We start from the raw sequence: 15,070 nt of genomic DNA, 5'->3' as shown, positions 1-15,070 counted from the left end.
AAGGCTAGTTTAACTCACAGATAGGTGGTAGGTAGTCTTCGACCATAATGGAGCCCAAAACTTTAATTGCTAAGCAAGACAGTTACCATATTTTTCAGAGTATAAGATGCACCTTCCCCCCCCCCCAAAGAGGGTGAAAACTGGGTGCATCTTATACACCAAATGCAGCATTTTTGGCCTCCCAAAACCCTGCCCCCTTCACCAAAATGGATGTGCAGAGGCTTTGGGATGCCTGCAAAGTGCTCCTGGGGGCTGGGGAGGGTAAAAACAAGCAAAAAACAGGCAGTTGTTTGCTAATTTTTGCCCCCCAGCCCCCAGGAGCATTCTATAAGCCTCCTAAAGGCTATGCATGCCCTTTTAAAAAACGGTCCTGTTTTTGCAAAAAAATAGGTTGTTTTTTGCTCCTTTTTGCCTCCCCAGCCTCCAGGAGCACTTTGCAGGCCTCTCAAACTCTCTGCATGTCCCATTTTTCACAAAAAAATGAGGCATGCAGAGGATTTGTGAGGTCTGCAGAGTGCACAACCTTTTTTTAAAAAAACACCTCTTCAAAATCTTGGTGCGCCTTATACTCCGGTGCGTCTTATACTCTGAAAAATATGGTAAGTGAGTTTTGCCCCAGTTCAGGACCTTGCTTGCCACAGTTAAGTGACTCACCTCAGTTGTTAAGTGAGTCACATGGTTGTTAAGTGAATCTGGTTTCCCCATTGACGTGGCTTGCCAGAAAATGGCAAAAGAGGAACACACCAACCTAGGATGCTGCAACCATCCTAAATACATGCCAATTGCCAAGTATCCAAATTTGGATCATGTGACCATGGGGATGCTGCAACGATTTTAAGTGTGAAAAAAAGGTCATAAGTTGCTTTTTTTCAGCACCATTGTTAACTTTGAACAGACAAACGGTTTTAAGTCAAGGACTGCAATATCCTTTCAATGGGGCTTGAACCACTCTATACCACTCAATGAAGCCCTAGTAAGACTACACCTAGAGTACTGCATCCAGTTTTGGTCACCACACTATAAAATAAGATGTGGAGACTCTAGGAAAAGTGGAAAGAAGATCAATCAAGACAATTAGAGGACTGGAGGCTAAAACATATGATGAACCGTTGCTGGAACTGAGCATGGCTAGTCTAGGGAAGAGAAGAGCCAGGGGAGACATGATACCAATCGTCCAATATTTGAGGGGCTGCCACAGAGAGGAGGGGAATCAAGCTATTTTCCAAAGCACCTGAAGGCCAAACAAGGAATAATGGATGGAAACTGGCCAAGGAGAGATTCAACCTAGAAATAAGGAGGAACTTTCTGACAGTGAGAACAATCAACCAGTGGAACAGAAGTTGCCTTCGGAAGTTGTGGGAACCTTATCACATGAGACTTTCAAGAAGAGATTGGACTGCCATTTGTCAGAAATGGTGTAGGGTCTCCTGCTTGAGCAGGGGGTTGGACTAGATGACCTATAAGGTCCCTTCCAACTCTGTTAATCTGTTAAAACCATTTGGAAGTTGTAGCTGGTCCAGACTGTGGCAGCACAGGCAATGAAGAACAAAACATGACATCCCCATTTGATCATCACTAATTTGTGACCTGCACTGATCAGCTACTGGCTTTCAGGATGCAATTCAAAATGCTAGAGTACAGTACCTTGCATACAGACTCACTGGTTTGAGAGATGCGCTGGTATACAAACTGAATGAATGAATAAATGAATGACTTAAAAGCTGCCTGTGGAATTAGATCTGGTTATTTGAAGGAGTGCCTATTTCGAATAGGCACTCCTTCATTTATCAGGACCTAAGAAATAGATCTTTTGATATAATATCAGCCTCTGGAAAAGTATTTTCCCAGAGATTCATATAGCTCCCACCCTGAAGATATTCTAAAGATCCATGAAAATCTAGCTGGTTTCCCCTAATGTTGAGCCTCTGTTAGAGTAGTGTTGTTTTTTTGTAAGCTGTATATTTTCTTTTCAGATATACATGATTTCCTTTCTTTATTTTATTGTTCTTGCTTTTTAAAAGGCATGATGCCCAGAGTCACTTGCAGCCAGGTAGCCTATAAACGTAATACAATAAAATAATAATAGTTTAATGGGTCGTGTGAATCCAGCAGCTGAACAAATTGCAAATCCAAATGTGTCTTGCTTGGCTTTGGTCCAGAATGCTGTATATAGGCAGCTACTTATGATTTATTCCATAACATAGTATCTGGAAGGGCAGGGGACACAACTTTCTGGGACAATAACAGGGTTGTGCTAGAGAAAATTTGCAGAAATCTCAGGGGGAATTTATCAGAGTTCCTTGCTAACAAAAGAAACCCAACAATTACACAATCACATTATGACCATGCAGAGTGATGAGACAATGTGGAGAAAAGCACCAAGGAACTGCTCCCAGCAGTTTAGTCATGCCTTCAGGGATAGAGTAACCAAGAAGATGTTTCAAGAGTTGTGTCAAAGTTTTATTTTATATAAGCAATGACGAGTAGAACAATGTTTGAGTAGGACCTGTGAGATGCTAGCTTTGTGCACTGCTATCTAGCTGCATTAATCACTCTTACTTTCCTCCACTAACTTGGTTCCAGGAAAGAGCAAGTGAGGGAAACAGGATCTCATTGTTTTTCAGAGCACCTGTTAAATGCAAATGTGAAGAACCAAGGTGGTTCAAACAGATACAGGTTTATTGCATACTAAAACTCTATACAAGAATCTGAACTAGTAACGGTCCAAGTAAATTGGCGGTAAATAAGAGTCAATGGAATACAAGGTGGGCCGGACTTAGATCTCTTATGGACACAAAAGGTCTTGAGACTGATGATGTGTTTGATCCCTCCTTCCAGGTCAGTCTACTTATCTCCTTGTTGTTGTTAGTTGCGAAGTCATGTCCCACCCATCACGACCCCAATGTTCCTCCAGGTCTTCCTGTCCTCTACCATCCTCTGCAGACTATTTAAGCTCACCCCACTGCTAATTGTTTCAGGAAGTGAGGTGTTGATGCTGTTGACTCAACTCTTTAAAGTGCCCCTTGATGCTACTTTTAGAAAACCAATAAATATCCATCAAAGGGATCAAACTAATCTACTACTTTTCTGTAATGAACATGTTGTTCTTGTTAGTTGCAAAGTCATGTCCGATCCATCACAATCCCATGGATAATGTTCCTCCAGGCCTTCCTGTCCTCTACCATCCTCTGGAGTCTATTTAAGATCACCTCTACTGCTTTGGTGACTCCATCCAGCCACCTCATTCTCTGCCGTCCCCTTCTTCTTTGGTCCTCAGTCTTTCCCAGCATTAGGCTCTTCTCCAGTGAGTCCTTCCTTCTCATTAGGTGGCCAAAGTATTTGAGTTTCATCTTCAGGATCTGGCCTTCTAAAGAGCAGTCAGGGTTGATCTCCTCTAGGACTGACTAGTTTGATTGCCTTGCAGTCCAAGGGAATCACAGGAGTCTTCTCCAGCACCAGAGTTCAAAGGCCTCCATTCTTTGGTCTCAACCTTTCTTTGGTCCAACCTTCATATCCATACATTGCAACTGGGGAAACCATAGCCTTGACTATACACACTTTTGTTGGCAGGGTGATTTTAGTATGCTGTCTAGATTTGCCATAGCTTTCCTCCCCAGGAGCAAGTGTCTTTTAATTTCTTGGCTTCCCCATCTGCGGTGATCTTGGAAGCCAGGAAAATAAAATCTGTCACTACCTCCATTTCTTCCCCATCTCTTTGTCAGGAATTGAGAGGGCCAGACGCCATGATCTTAGTTTTCTTAATGTTGAGTTTCAAGCCAATTTTTGCACTCTCCTTCTTCACCCACATCAAGAGGCTCATCTCCTACATCACCAAATAAAAAAACTTCTGATGCTTTGTCTTCCGTACTGATTGTCTATGACTGGAGAGCCCCTTGTCAACATATTGGCAAAAGACTCTGGTTAGGAGTCTCTGCAATATTCAGATGGCTGTAGAAGGCCACCCAATGATGCTGTGATGTCATGGAAAGGGATGGGACAACCTGTTGTAGGGTTTTCCTGGAGAGCTTTAACAGCAGGAGGCAAGCTTCTTTTAATCACCTGAAGACATCTTTTTCACTTTCATGACAAATGTTTTGATTACTCCCACCCACCCCCCAAAAAAATAATTAGTACTCTTTTGGGGAGAAGGAGTAATTTTGAATTTTTTGGGAGGAGGAGAAATATGGCCTCTCTGCTGTTGAACAGATGCAACACTATGTCCAGATGCTGGAGGCCCTGTGCAGACCATGTTGATCTTCCCTGTACTAAATCATGATTAAACCAATCATGGTATCATATAATAGGTGAGCTAGGCATTATGACATTCCTTTATTATCACCTGTCAGTGAAGACAAAGTCAGAAGAGGGTGAAGCCAATTCCTAAAATGAGCTGGTGATGGGACTTTTTTCTGATAATTGGGCTAAGGGGCATTCAGGTGACTCTTGGACTTCTCTGTTACCTATCCTTGGTACACCTTGATCCTGCAAAGAATAGCAGGAAGAATGACATTCAGATACGAGCTGGCAGGCAGGAAGTGTTTGGAGGAGTAATAACAGTGTGCAGTTTCAACAACATAGGTGTGCTCGAGAAAGGTGTAGGAGATATACAGAGATTAGAATATAGGAAAACATTGCCAGCTTGGTTTCTAGAAAGGATCTTTTGGTTTATTGGCAATATGAGAGATGAAAATCCAGCAAATAGAATAGAATAACGGAGTTAGAAGGGACCTTGGAGGTCTTCTAGTCCAGCCCCCTGCTCAGGCAGGAAACCCTGTACCATTTCAGACAAATGATTGTTCAAACACTTCTTAAAAACTTCCAGTGTTGGAACATTCACAACTTCTGGAGGCAAATTGTTCCACTGATAAATTGTTCTAACTGTCAAGAAATTTCTCCTTAGTTTTAGGTTGGTTCCTTAATTAGTTCCCAGCCATTGTTTCTTGTCCTGCCCTCAGGTTCTTTGGAGAATAGCTTGACTCCTTCTTCTTCGTGGCAACCCCTGAGATATCAGAACACTGCTATCATGTCTCCCCTGGTCCTTCTTTTCATAAGACCAGACATACCCAGTTCCTGCAACCGTTCTTCATATGTTTCAGGCTTCCAGTCACCTAATCATCTTTGTTGCTCTTCTCTGCACTCTTTCGAAATGTTATTTCTTTTAATGCTGCCCTCTCCCTGATAAGGAAATAACCCAGTTTGAGACTTGCATGCATCATAAAAGTGTTACAGGAATTTTAGGAAACTTATTAGAGAGACGTGATGACAGATCCTGCCTCTGAACTGACTTTTAGTGGCGTGTAATCAGTTGTCATCACCACACCACCTTTTGTGGTGTTTGGAAACAAAAATACAAGGTGATCTTGAAAGAAAAAGGTGTGGTGATGTAGGGAAAAAAATGAATAAGAAGTACAACTGAAGAGGAGATGCTCTGTGTGTATTTTGTCCCATCTTGATTTCCAGAGGTAAGTTTCCTCAGGTACAAAGGCAAGAAGAGATCTCCACTTGAGATTCTAGGAAACTAGTTACATAAAACTGGACTAAATTACCTGATCTCTTTATTTGCCCAAATTAAAAGGCAATGGGGATTTTAACAGATGTGACAGATTAACAGAGTTGGAAGGGATCTTATATGTCATCGAGTCCAACCCTCGCCCAAGAGATTTATAATTAAATAAGACAGCAGGAAGCTTTTAACTAAGTAGATAAGGGAGAACCAAAGTGAAAGTCGAAGGTCTAATGCACAAATGAATAAAAAAAGGATACGCCACTAAAACAGATCCCCACAATAATCCAAATTCTAAACATGAACTCATTTCTTATGTTCACCTAACATGCCATGATCAAATCAATAAGATTAACACCGTATGTGCTAAAATAACCTCTAGAGGTGGAGCTCTCACCTCACAATCAGGAGGTTGTGAGTTTGATCCTAGGTAGAGGTAGATGTAGGGTCTCCTGCTAGGGGGTTGGACTAGATGACCTGCAAGGCCCCTTCCAACTCTGTTAATCTGTAAATATGCTACGCTAGAGGTGAAGCCCATCCCCGTTTTATTTTAGCTTGACCTATTAGGCAGTTCTAGTTATAATAAGAGCTGCATCTGCAAGCTACTCTGATTTGAGAAATACAGCAGCCCATGAGAAAATATATATATGGAATATTATACTGTAAAGGCCTCGGGGGAAAAATACGCAACATAAATAGGAACGGAGGAAAGCTGGAGCTTGAGGATGATGTCGCCAGAAGTTGGGACTAAGGGACAGGCGGCTGTTTTCCCTCTCCTGAGCGTCCGACAGCTGTATACAAGGTGCAAAATCCAACAGGTGTGTCTGCTTCCCTGCATGGCCTTGCAAGACCGATCTGTGCGTAGTCAGGGTTCCCCCCCGCTCTCCCTTCGCGGAAGTCAACTTTTCTTGATCTGCCCAGCTACCTACCCGATCGAGTCCTCCTACCAGTCGATCGCTTTGATTTTCTTTTAAAGGGGACACGGCCGAAAACGAAGCAAGCAAGCAAGGGCGCTGCTAGAGCCAAGGGAAGGAAAAGAGAGGGCCCTTCCCTCCCACGATCTCGCAGAAAGGGGTGAGCGAGAAGAACCTGTCCCACCTGTTGCCCCTCCGCCGCCCGCGGTTCTTTCTCCCCCTCTTTCCCTCCTCCTCCTCCTCCTCCTCCTCCTCTTCTTCCCGTCCCTCGGCACTCACGATCTCCAGGCAGATGAAGGCCCCCGAGTAAGTGCGCAGGATTTCCACGCCGGAGGGCAGGTTCACGCGTGGCGGGGGGTAATAGGCAGTGGCGTTGGGCGGCGGAGGCATGGAGCCCCCGCCTCGAGCGGGGATCATGGTGCGGAGGGATCCGAGCGACCGGCCGTGGCGGGAGCCCCTGACGTGGCCTCGCCAGGTATAGCAAGAGTTACGCCAGGCGGAGGAAGCCGGAGCTGCAGGTGGCGGCAGGGCGGGAAAAGGGGGAAAGGCAGCCGCGTTGGTCCGGCGCCGCCCGCTGCCCGCCCCTTTCCCGGCTGTGGCGGGGGCGGCTTTTGCGCCCACCTTCCCCGTTCCGGACCGCCGGCTTTCCCCTTTGCAGAGTTTCTCACCGGAGCCGTTGTTAAGCACAACCACAACGGGGAGGCGGGGAGGGGGCTTTAGGAGCACAAAATAGTGCCTCGAGTGACGTGACCCTCCGCCCGTTTACGGGGTAAACCTTAGTCCAGGCTCCGACGCCAAATTCCTGCCTCCCCGCCCCTCCAAAGGGCGAGAGAAGGTTATCTCGGGTTAATATTGCCGCCAGTCGTAGGGAAGGGGACCCTCGGCCTATTCGCGCGACGCCTTCGCCCGCGTTTACCTGAGCGGAGCCTGCTTGGGCAAAGCGAGCAAAACGCGCTCGAGTGAATCTCAGGTAAAGGGTTTTTGTACGTGTGTGTGTGTGTGTGTGACTGCGCGTTGCCTGGTTTGGTTTTTTTTTTTTTTAAGGGGCAACGGGATGATGTGAACCTGGACTTCTTTATTTATTTATTTCATCAAGCATGAATTAGATAACAGATATAAGTGTAAACATGATTATGAATACATGACAGGGATACGAATGCAAGGGAATATTAGGACAGGGACGGGTGCGCTTATGCGCGCCACGAACTGGGCACCTAAGCCAGCTGGGTTGGCGCAGCCTGGACTTGGTTAATTCAGAGTGTTGAGGGAATAGACGCTTTGTTGTTAGTTGCGAAGTCATGTCCGACCCATAGTGACCCCATGGACAACGTTCCTCCAGGCCTTCCTGTCCTCTACCATCCTCTGGAGTCCATTTAAGCTCACGCCTACTGCTTCAGTGACTCCATCCAGCCACCTCATTCTCTGTCGTCCCTTTTTTCTTTTGCCCTCAATCGTTCCCAGCATGAGGCTCCTCTCCAGTGAGTCCTTCCTTCTCATTAGGTGGCCAGAGTATTTGAGTTTCATCTTCAGGATCTGGCCTTCTAAAGAGCAGTCAGGATTGATCTCCTCTAGGACTGACCGGGTTGATCGCCTTGCAGTCCAAGGGAGTCTTCTCCATCACCATAGTTCAAAGGCCTCAATTCTTTGGCGCTCAGCCTTTCTTATGGTCCAACCTTCACAGCCACACATTGCAACTGGGAAAACCATAGCCTTGACTACACACACTAGAATAGGCACTATCCTAGTAAAAAAAATCATTATTTTCCCCCACAACCTCACTTTTCGAAATAAGTAAGGGAGGGAATCCTTCTGGGGTTATGGTTTTGGCAAACTGTGTCCTGTTTCTTACCCAGCTAGTGAGCCTCCCTCCTGCAAACTTTGTTGCTCTTAAGGGGGGTGGGGGGCAACCTTGCGTCTGAATAGTGGGAGACCAGCAGGTGATTTGCAGGATTCTCTGGCAGATCACCTGGTGGTCTCCCACTATGCCGATTGTCAGGATTGTTTGGGATGCTACATATCTTCTTCAGGACCTGTTTTCCTTGTTACCTTCTGGGAGGAGGTTTTGTGGTTATCTGAAGCAGAACATCCAGATTCAGTCAGAGTTTTGTTCCATATACAGAATTTCATTTTTAGAAGGATTATATATATTTGGAAGTATGTATATATGTGTGCAAAGGGATGCAGTGGCTCAGTGGCTAAGATGCTGAGCTTGTTGATCAGAAAGGTCGGTAGTTCGGCAGTTCGAATCCCTAGGGCCGTGTAAGTGAGTGAACTCCTGTTACTTGTCCCAGCTTCTGCCAACCTAGCAGTTCAAAAGCATGTAAAAATGCAAGTAGAAAAAGAGGAACCACCTTTGGTGGGAAGGTAACAGCTTTCCATGTGCCTTTGGTGTTTGAAACATTACCATTGAAGGCAGTAACAGACTATTTCCATTTCATGTCATGGAAAATTGGCTCTGGAATCAGCAGCAAACAAGCTCAATTCGAGGGAGACCTTACATTAAAAAGTGTGAGAGAAGGCTTCAACTCCAGCAACTAAAATAGCAATAGCATTTTGCAATAGCATTTAGATTTATATACCGCTTCACAGTGCTTTACAGCCCTCTCTAAGTGGTTTGCAGAGTTGGCATAATTGCCCCCAACAATTTGGGTCCTCATTTTACCCACCTCCGAAGGATGGAAGGCTGAGCCAACCTTGAGCCTGGTGAGATTTGAACTGCCAAATTGCAGTCAGCCGGCAGTCAACAGAAGTAGCCTGCAGTACTGCACTCTAACCACTGTGCCATCGTGGCTCATGTTAGGCTTATATACTGCTCCATAGGGCTTTACAGCACTCTCTAGGCGGTTTACAACGTAGAAGCATTATTTGCATGTTGCCCCTAACATTCTGGGTCCAGATTGGACAAAAGCAAAAAAACTGATTGTGTTCATGTGACTTTGTTAACCTAGATTCTGAATTAACTCATTTTCTGGGATTATAGAACCTATTGAATTTACCAAAACATCACGATACATGAAATCAGTGGAAAAAAAATGTTAGGCCCTGGCACAACATGATTTGTGATGTTGTATGAACACAATTGTTTAGAGGATTGTTGATGGCTTACAATTGCCTTTAAATAACGTCTTTGATAGTCATGATGCAACCCAATTTCCTGAGTTTGCAACACACATGAAAACATAAATAATAAACAATGGTTTTGAGCCACACACTAAGCTCACATGAACTTGGCTAATTTGTTTTTGTTTTCTGCTTTATTTATTTAGATAAACGACACTTAATAAACCGAGATTAAGGAAAAGATAGATATGGACAGAGCAATCAACCATACTTCTATGTAAACATAACTGGCTAAACTTGTTGAGGTTGTGATGGGCAAGAGCTTAATTATTAGCCATTTCCAATAACTACCTGAGACTGCAAATGATACTTGCATATGCCTGTACCTTACAAGACTTTCATAATAAAAATTCAGCTCTGTTTACACATGGTATTATTGGGCACTCCCAGAAATATATCAATTTAGATGCAAGATAAACCATCCTATTTTCTTGCAGCTGGATCGGAATGAATGCCATATTTACTTCCATTCTTATAACCGGTTGGCAATTCACACTATGCTTCTCCACAGTATATCCATTTACTTCAGCAGGTTCTGACAGATTCTGGAGAACCAATAGCAGAAATTTTGAGTAGTTCCTAGAACCGGCAAACACTGCCCCTGGCTGGCCTCAGAGTGAAGTGGGAATGGAGATTTTGCAGGATCTTTCCTCTGCCATGGCCACCAAGCCATACCCACAGAACTGGTAGTAAAAAAATTTGAATTTCACCACTGCATTTACTGTATATAAATGGAGAAAAAAAATTGCTTCTTTTTGTAATCCAGATGTTATTGAATAAAAAACGCTTTAAAAAAAACAAATACTTGATAATGTAAATCCCAATGCAGATAACAGGTTGGAAGAAAGAGCATTTGTAAAAGATAACTTAATAGATGAGTTCATGCTGCATATTCTCAGGCTCTTGAGTAGATTGAAATAATCTTGAAATATTGCTCAATAACAGGTTTAAGATCTGTATTGCAAGTTCAGGATTGGTCTGAATCTCAGTATACCGTATGTCTCTTTGTAGTGTGCATAAGGGCTTACCTGTACAGAAACCCTGAGTCATATTAGAGATCAGAAAAGCGTGAAAATTGAATAGCTCCTTGCATCATTTTGTATAATACTGTTGGTCAAAACTATTCCAAATTGCTCTCACTCCAATTAAGTGGTTGCAAAAATCCTACTTAAAACTTCTTTCTTCTCCAAGCTAATCAATGAAGGAACATTTTAATGTACCTGTTTCATTAATTCAACATATACATTACAGGTAATCCTTGACGTAATCATTCTACAGCAGGGGTGTCAAACTCAAGGCCCACGGGCCAGATTTGCCCCACAGGGTGCTTAGAGCTGGCCCACAGGACCACCCTAGAAACTGGCCTGCAGTGCCTCTGCCGGTGAAAATGGAGCTTGGGAGGGCTGCACGCTATCCTCCCGAGCTCCGTTTTCACTGGCAAAAGGTTGCAGGAGGCTGTCGCAGCCGAAAACGGACCTCGGGAGCCTGTTTTCACCGGCAGAGTGCTTGGGCCACCATAGGCACCCCCCAATTTGAGTGACATCGAGCTGACCATGCCCACTGTGGCCACACCCACCACGGGCCCCCAAGGTCAAACATAACCCTGATGTGGCCCTGAATGCGGTCCGCAATTTCTTGAAGTTATGATGATGCTAAGAAAAGTGATTTACAACTGTAAATCAAACATACAATTATTCCAGCATTCCCTCGATCACATGATCACAAACCAAGCTTTTGGAATCAGCTCATATTTACAGTGATTGCAACATCTGGTGGTCACGTGACTTCCATTTGCAACTTCCCAGCCAGCTGACAAAGTCAATGGGGAAGGTGGCAGCAATTTACAATTCCATAATGTTTCACTTAACCATGGTTTTTAAGTGAATCAACCACTTAAGAACCATGGCAAAAGTCATAAAATTGGGTGTAATGCCTCAGTTAACAATTGCCTTACTTGTTATTTTTTTTTTTGTATCAGTTATGGTCATATTCAAGGACTACCTACTGCAGGGGTGTCCAAACTTGGGAACTTTAAGACTTGTGGACTTCAACTCCCAGAATTCCCCAGCCAGCTGGCTGGGGAATTCTGGGAGTTGAAGTCCACAAGTCTTAAAGTTCCCAAGTTTGGACACCCCTGACCTACTGTGTTTCCCCCCAAATAAGACTAGATCTTACATTAATTTTTGCTCCAAAATGCATTAGGGCTTATTTTCTGGCTAGGGTCTTATTTTTTTGGGGGGGGGGGAATACGGTATTAAATGCGTCTATCTGGCTGGCAATCTTAACTGGGCCTTATTTTTGTGGTAGGGTTTATATTTAAATCGTACTAGGACAAACTTGGAGATTTTCAGCTTGGCTATAGGGTTAAATCTTAAACCTATTATTAGCAATCGGATATCTATTTCCAGACCCTATTTAGAATTCTTTATGTGATTTCAAGGGCCTCCTATAAGACCTCTTTTTAATTTTTTTTTATGCACACCCTTGTAGGTGTGACTGTAATGAACATCTGTGTCTATGCGTCATGTTGCAAGATTCTTTTTTAAAAATTACTCATCGTATTCCTGTGGCCCTAGCAGCACCACTCGTTCAGGTTCAACTACATAGTTGCATAGCAGTCTATAATCACGAAATAAGTCCTGGATTATCCCAATGATCCAGATGGCTCAACACAGCTCTGATCCTGGCCTAGGAGAGGAACGGCTTTGAAATAGCAGCTCTGGTGTCTAATGTAGGAGACGATCTGTGGTCTTAGCAAGGAAATATTCAGCTTTCAAAAAAAAAAAAAAGAAACTATGGCTAGAAGAATGAAGCATCCATGAGTAAGGCTGTCTAAGAAAAAATTGGCTTGGTGTGCTTATTACTGCCAAGAGAAATATGAGCCGATGCCAGATGGCTTGAAAAAGTACTCAATAAGGAGGTACTCTACTCAAGGCCTAAGATAAAAAGCCCTCTATGCATCCTTGTCTTGACAGAAACCTATATTGGCATTAAAATCTACTGCCCCACCTCCCCCGTCCTTATTTCAGGCCATCTCCAGGTATTAGTTGGTGAAGCCTAGCAGGTTTTATCCATCTTGAGAATGTCCTTTGATGGTTTTAGGCCAAGAGTGAAAATGCTAATTGAATGCCAGTACAATTAAGTAGGCTTGAGGAGAGGGGTGCAGCCGGTACATTGTTCCGGGCTCCATGGAGCTCAAAGGAGCCCCATGAAGGGGACATTTTAAAAAAATGTTTACAAAACCAATTTTTAAAAAAGAAAAACAATATTGGCTATATACTTCATACTCCATACCAGTGATGGCTAACCTTTTTTTGTTGTTGGGTACCAAAAATGCGTAAGAGCAAGCGCGTGTGCCGGCATCCATAATGCAAAGTGCACCTCCACTTGCGCATGCGCGTAGAACCCCCCTCCCCATACATGCTCCTCCCCCACCCATGCCTCACTACTCGCCTCCAAGCTGAGCTTGGTATTTCCTCCAGGGGGGGGGCAGGGGAGGCCGAGGAAAGCCTCTGGAGCCTGGGGAAGGCGAAAAATGGGTCCAACGGCCAACAGGAAGTTTGGAAATGATCAGTTTCCAGCTTCCGGAGGGGCTCCGTTTTTTTGCCCTCCCCAGGCTCCGGAGGCTTTCCTGAAGCCTGGGGAGGGTGAAAACAGCCTGCCCTGGCTCTCCGGAAGGCTGAAAAATCAGCTGGCTGGCACATCCATGCGCACTGGAGCTGATGGCTCGTGTGTCAGCAGATATGGCTCTTTGTGCCACCTGTGGCACTTGTGCCATAGGTTCACCATCATGGCTCTATGCTTTGTGTGTATAGCAAAACCGCCTTGCAGCCTTGTTTGATATAACCTTTATTAATCTGAAACTCTGTGAACTGTAATTGATGTAACTTATTGAATTTTAATTTCATTACTTATTTAGTTAAGTTTGCAAGTTTATTTCATTTCATTTATGAATGTATTTTCATTTCAGTTTATGAATGGTTGTGAAATGTCATCTCAAAAACCTGGAGTTTAAAGAAGCAAGAAAAAACAGAAACGTGATGGAATTAATGAAAAGGGGCGACAAATGCTTTTTCAATTTGGCATCAAATGCAAAACAAGTGAAACCAATCAAAATGTCCTCTTTTTAATATATTTGCAAGTATGTTTGAATGGAATGAATAAATGTACAACTATGACATTATTCATTTATGTGTCCATGTGTAGCAGGGGTGGTATTCACTTACCTTCCCTACTGGTTCGCAAATGTGAGCACACACCCATGTGCTCAGCCTTCTGTGCATGCGCTTTGGCTAAAAAAAGTGGAATGCCATAGAGCTGGGATGGCGAACCTATGGCACGCCTGCCACAGGTGGCACACGGAGCCATTTGTCAGGACACGCAAGGCGTTGCCCTGTCAGCTGGCCAGAGTTCAGCTTTTTTGAAAGCCATTTTTCGCCCTCCCCAGGCTCCAGAGGGTTTATAGGAGCCTGGGGAGGGCAAAAACAGCCTCCTCCACCCCCGGAGGGCCTCTGGAGCCTTCGGGGATCTTCAGGAGGCTTCCCTGAAAGGCTCTGGAGGATGAAAAATGACCCAACGGACAAACCAGAAGTCACTTCCTGTTTGCTCGTATGGCTGATTTTAGTCTTCCAGAGCCTTCAGGGAAGCCTCCTGAAGATCCCCGAAGGCTCCGGAGGGCTAAAACCAGCCATACGAGCAAACCGGAAGTCCATTCTCAAACTTCTGGTCCTGTTTTTTTGTGCTCCGGAGGCTTCAGGGAAGCTCCTGAAGCCTCCAGAGGGCCTCCGGTGGGGGGGAGGCTGTTTTCGCCCTCCCGAGGCTCCTATAAAGCCTCTGGAGCCTGGGGAGGGCAAAAAAGCATGCCCAAAATGGATAATGCCTGTCATGTGCGCATGCGTGCTGGGGGGGGGGGTTCACGCATTGCATTATGGGTGCAGCATGCCCGCGCACGACCCCCTTGCGCTCCCCCTGCTTATGGCATGCGAGCCAAAAAAGGTCCGCCATCACTGCCATAGAGCCTGGATGGGTGGGCGAGGCCACCCGCGATTTCCGCTATATGATTTGCGCAAACCAGTCCGAGCCAGCAGGATACCACCTCCGATGCATAGGTGAAGGGGTCCATATTAGTCTTGTGCCAGCACTTAATAATCCTCCCTGCGGCCCTGTAATTGATGACTTAAGCATATCACACTCATGAGCTTGGAATGTGATTAAGTCAACATCAAAGGGATGTGGCGGGGGGGTGAGGGTGGGAGAGAGGGAGAGAGAAAGAGAGGGAGGGAGGGAGGGAGAGAGGGAGGGAGGTGTGAAAAAATCCCGAGAGAGGTGTTTCCAGGATGTGGGAGTATATTATGATTAGGCAAATAGGAAAGGCCGTCAGTCTTGATCTGAAGATATCAATACAAGCAATGTGTGTTGGTAGGGTGTGTGTTATTCATTCATTTGTTCAGCACATATGTCAGTCAATATGACTTTGAGCAGTGTAAACTTCAGCGTTTTGTAAACAGGTTAAAAATCATAAAGCCAAAATACT

At 44.7% G+C, this 15,070-nt stretch overlaps 1 protein-coding gene across 1 annotated transcript in view; it reads right to left on the bottom strand.

Moving 5' to 3' along the window:
* MAL2 (mal, T cell differentiation protein 2) overlaps nucleotides 1-6,834 on the bottom strand; it is a gene marked incomplete at its 5' end in the record, with an annotated part of 30,218 nt that extends 23,384 nt beyond the window's left edge. Inside the window, one exon of the mRNA XM_081950866.1 lies at nucleotides 6,697-6,834. Coding sequence (XP_081806992.1) covers nucleotides 6,697-6,834 — 138 coding nt within the window. The remainder of the gene's footprint in view (nucleotides 1-6,696) is intronic.
* Between the last annotated feature and the right edge of the window lie 8,236 nt (nucleotides 6,835-15,070).

The sequence above is a fragment of the Natrix helvetica genome (genome assembly GCF_964273705.1).
Source record: "Natrix helvetica genome assembly, chromosome: 4".
NCBI lineage: Eukaryota > Metazoa > Chordata > Lepidosauria > Squamata > Natricidae > Natrix > Natrix helvetica.
The sequence above is the reverse complement of the archived record's forward strand: the minus strand, read 5'-3'. Positions and strand labels throughout refer to the sequence as shown.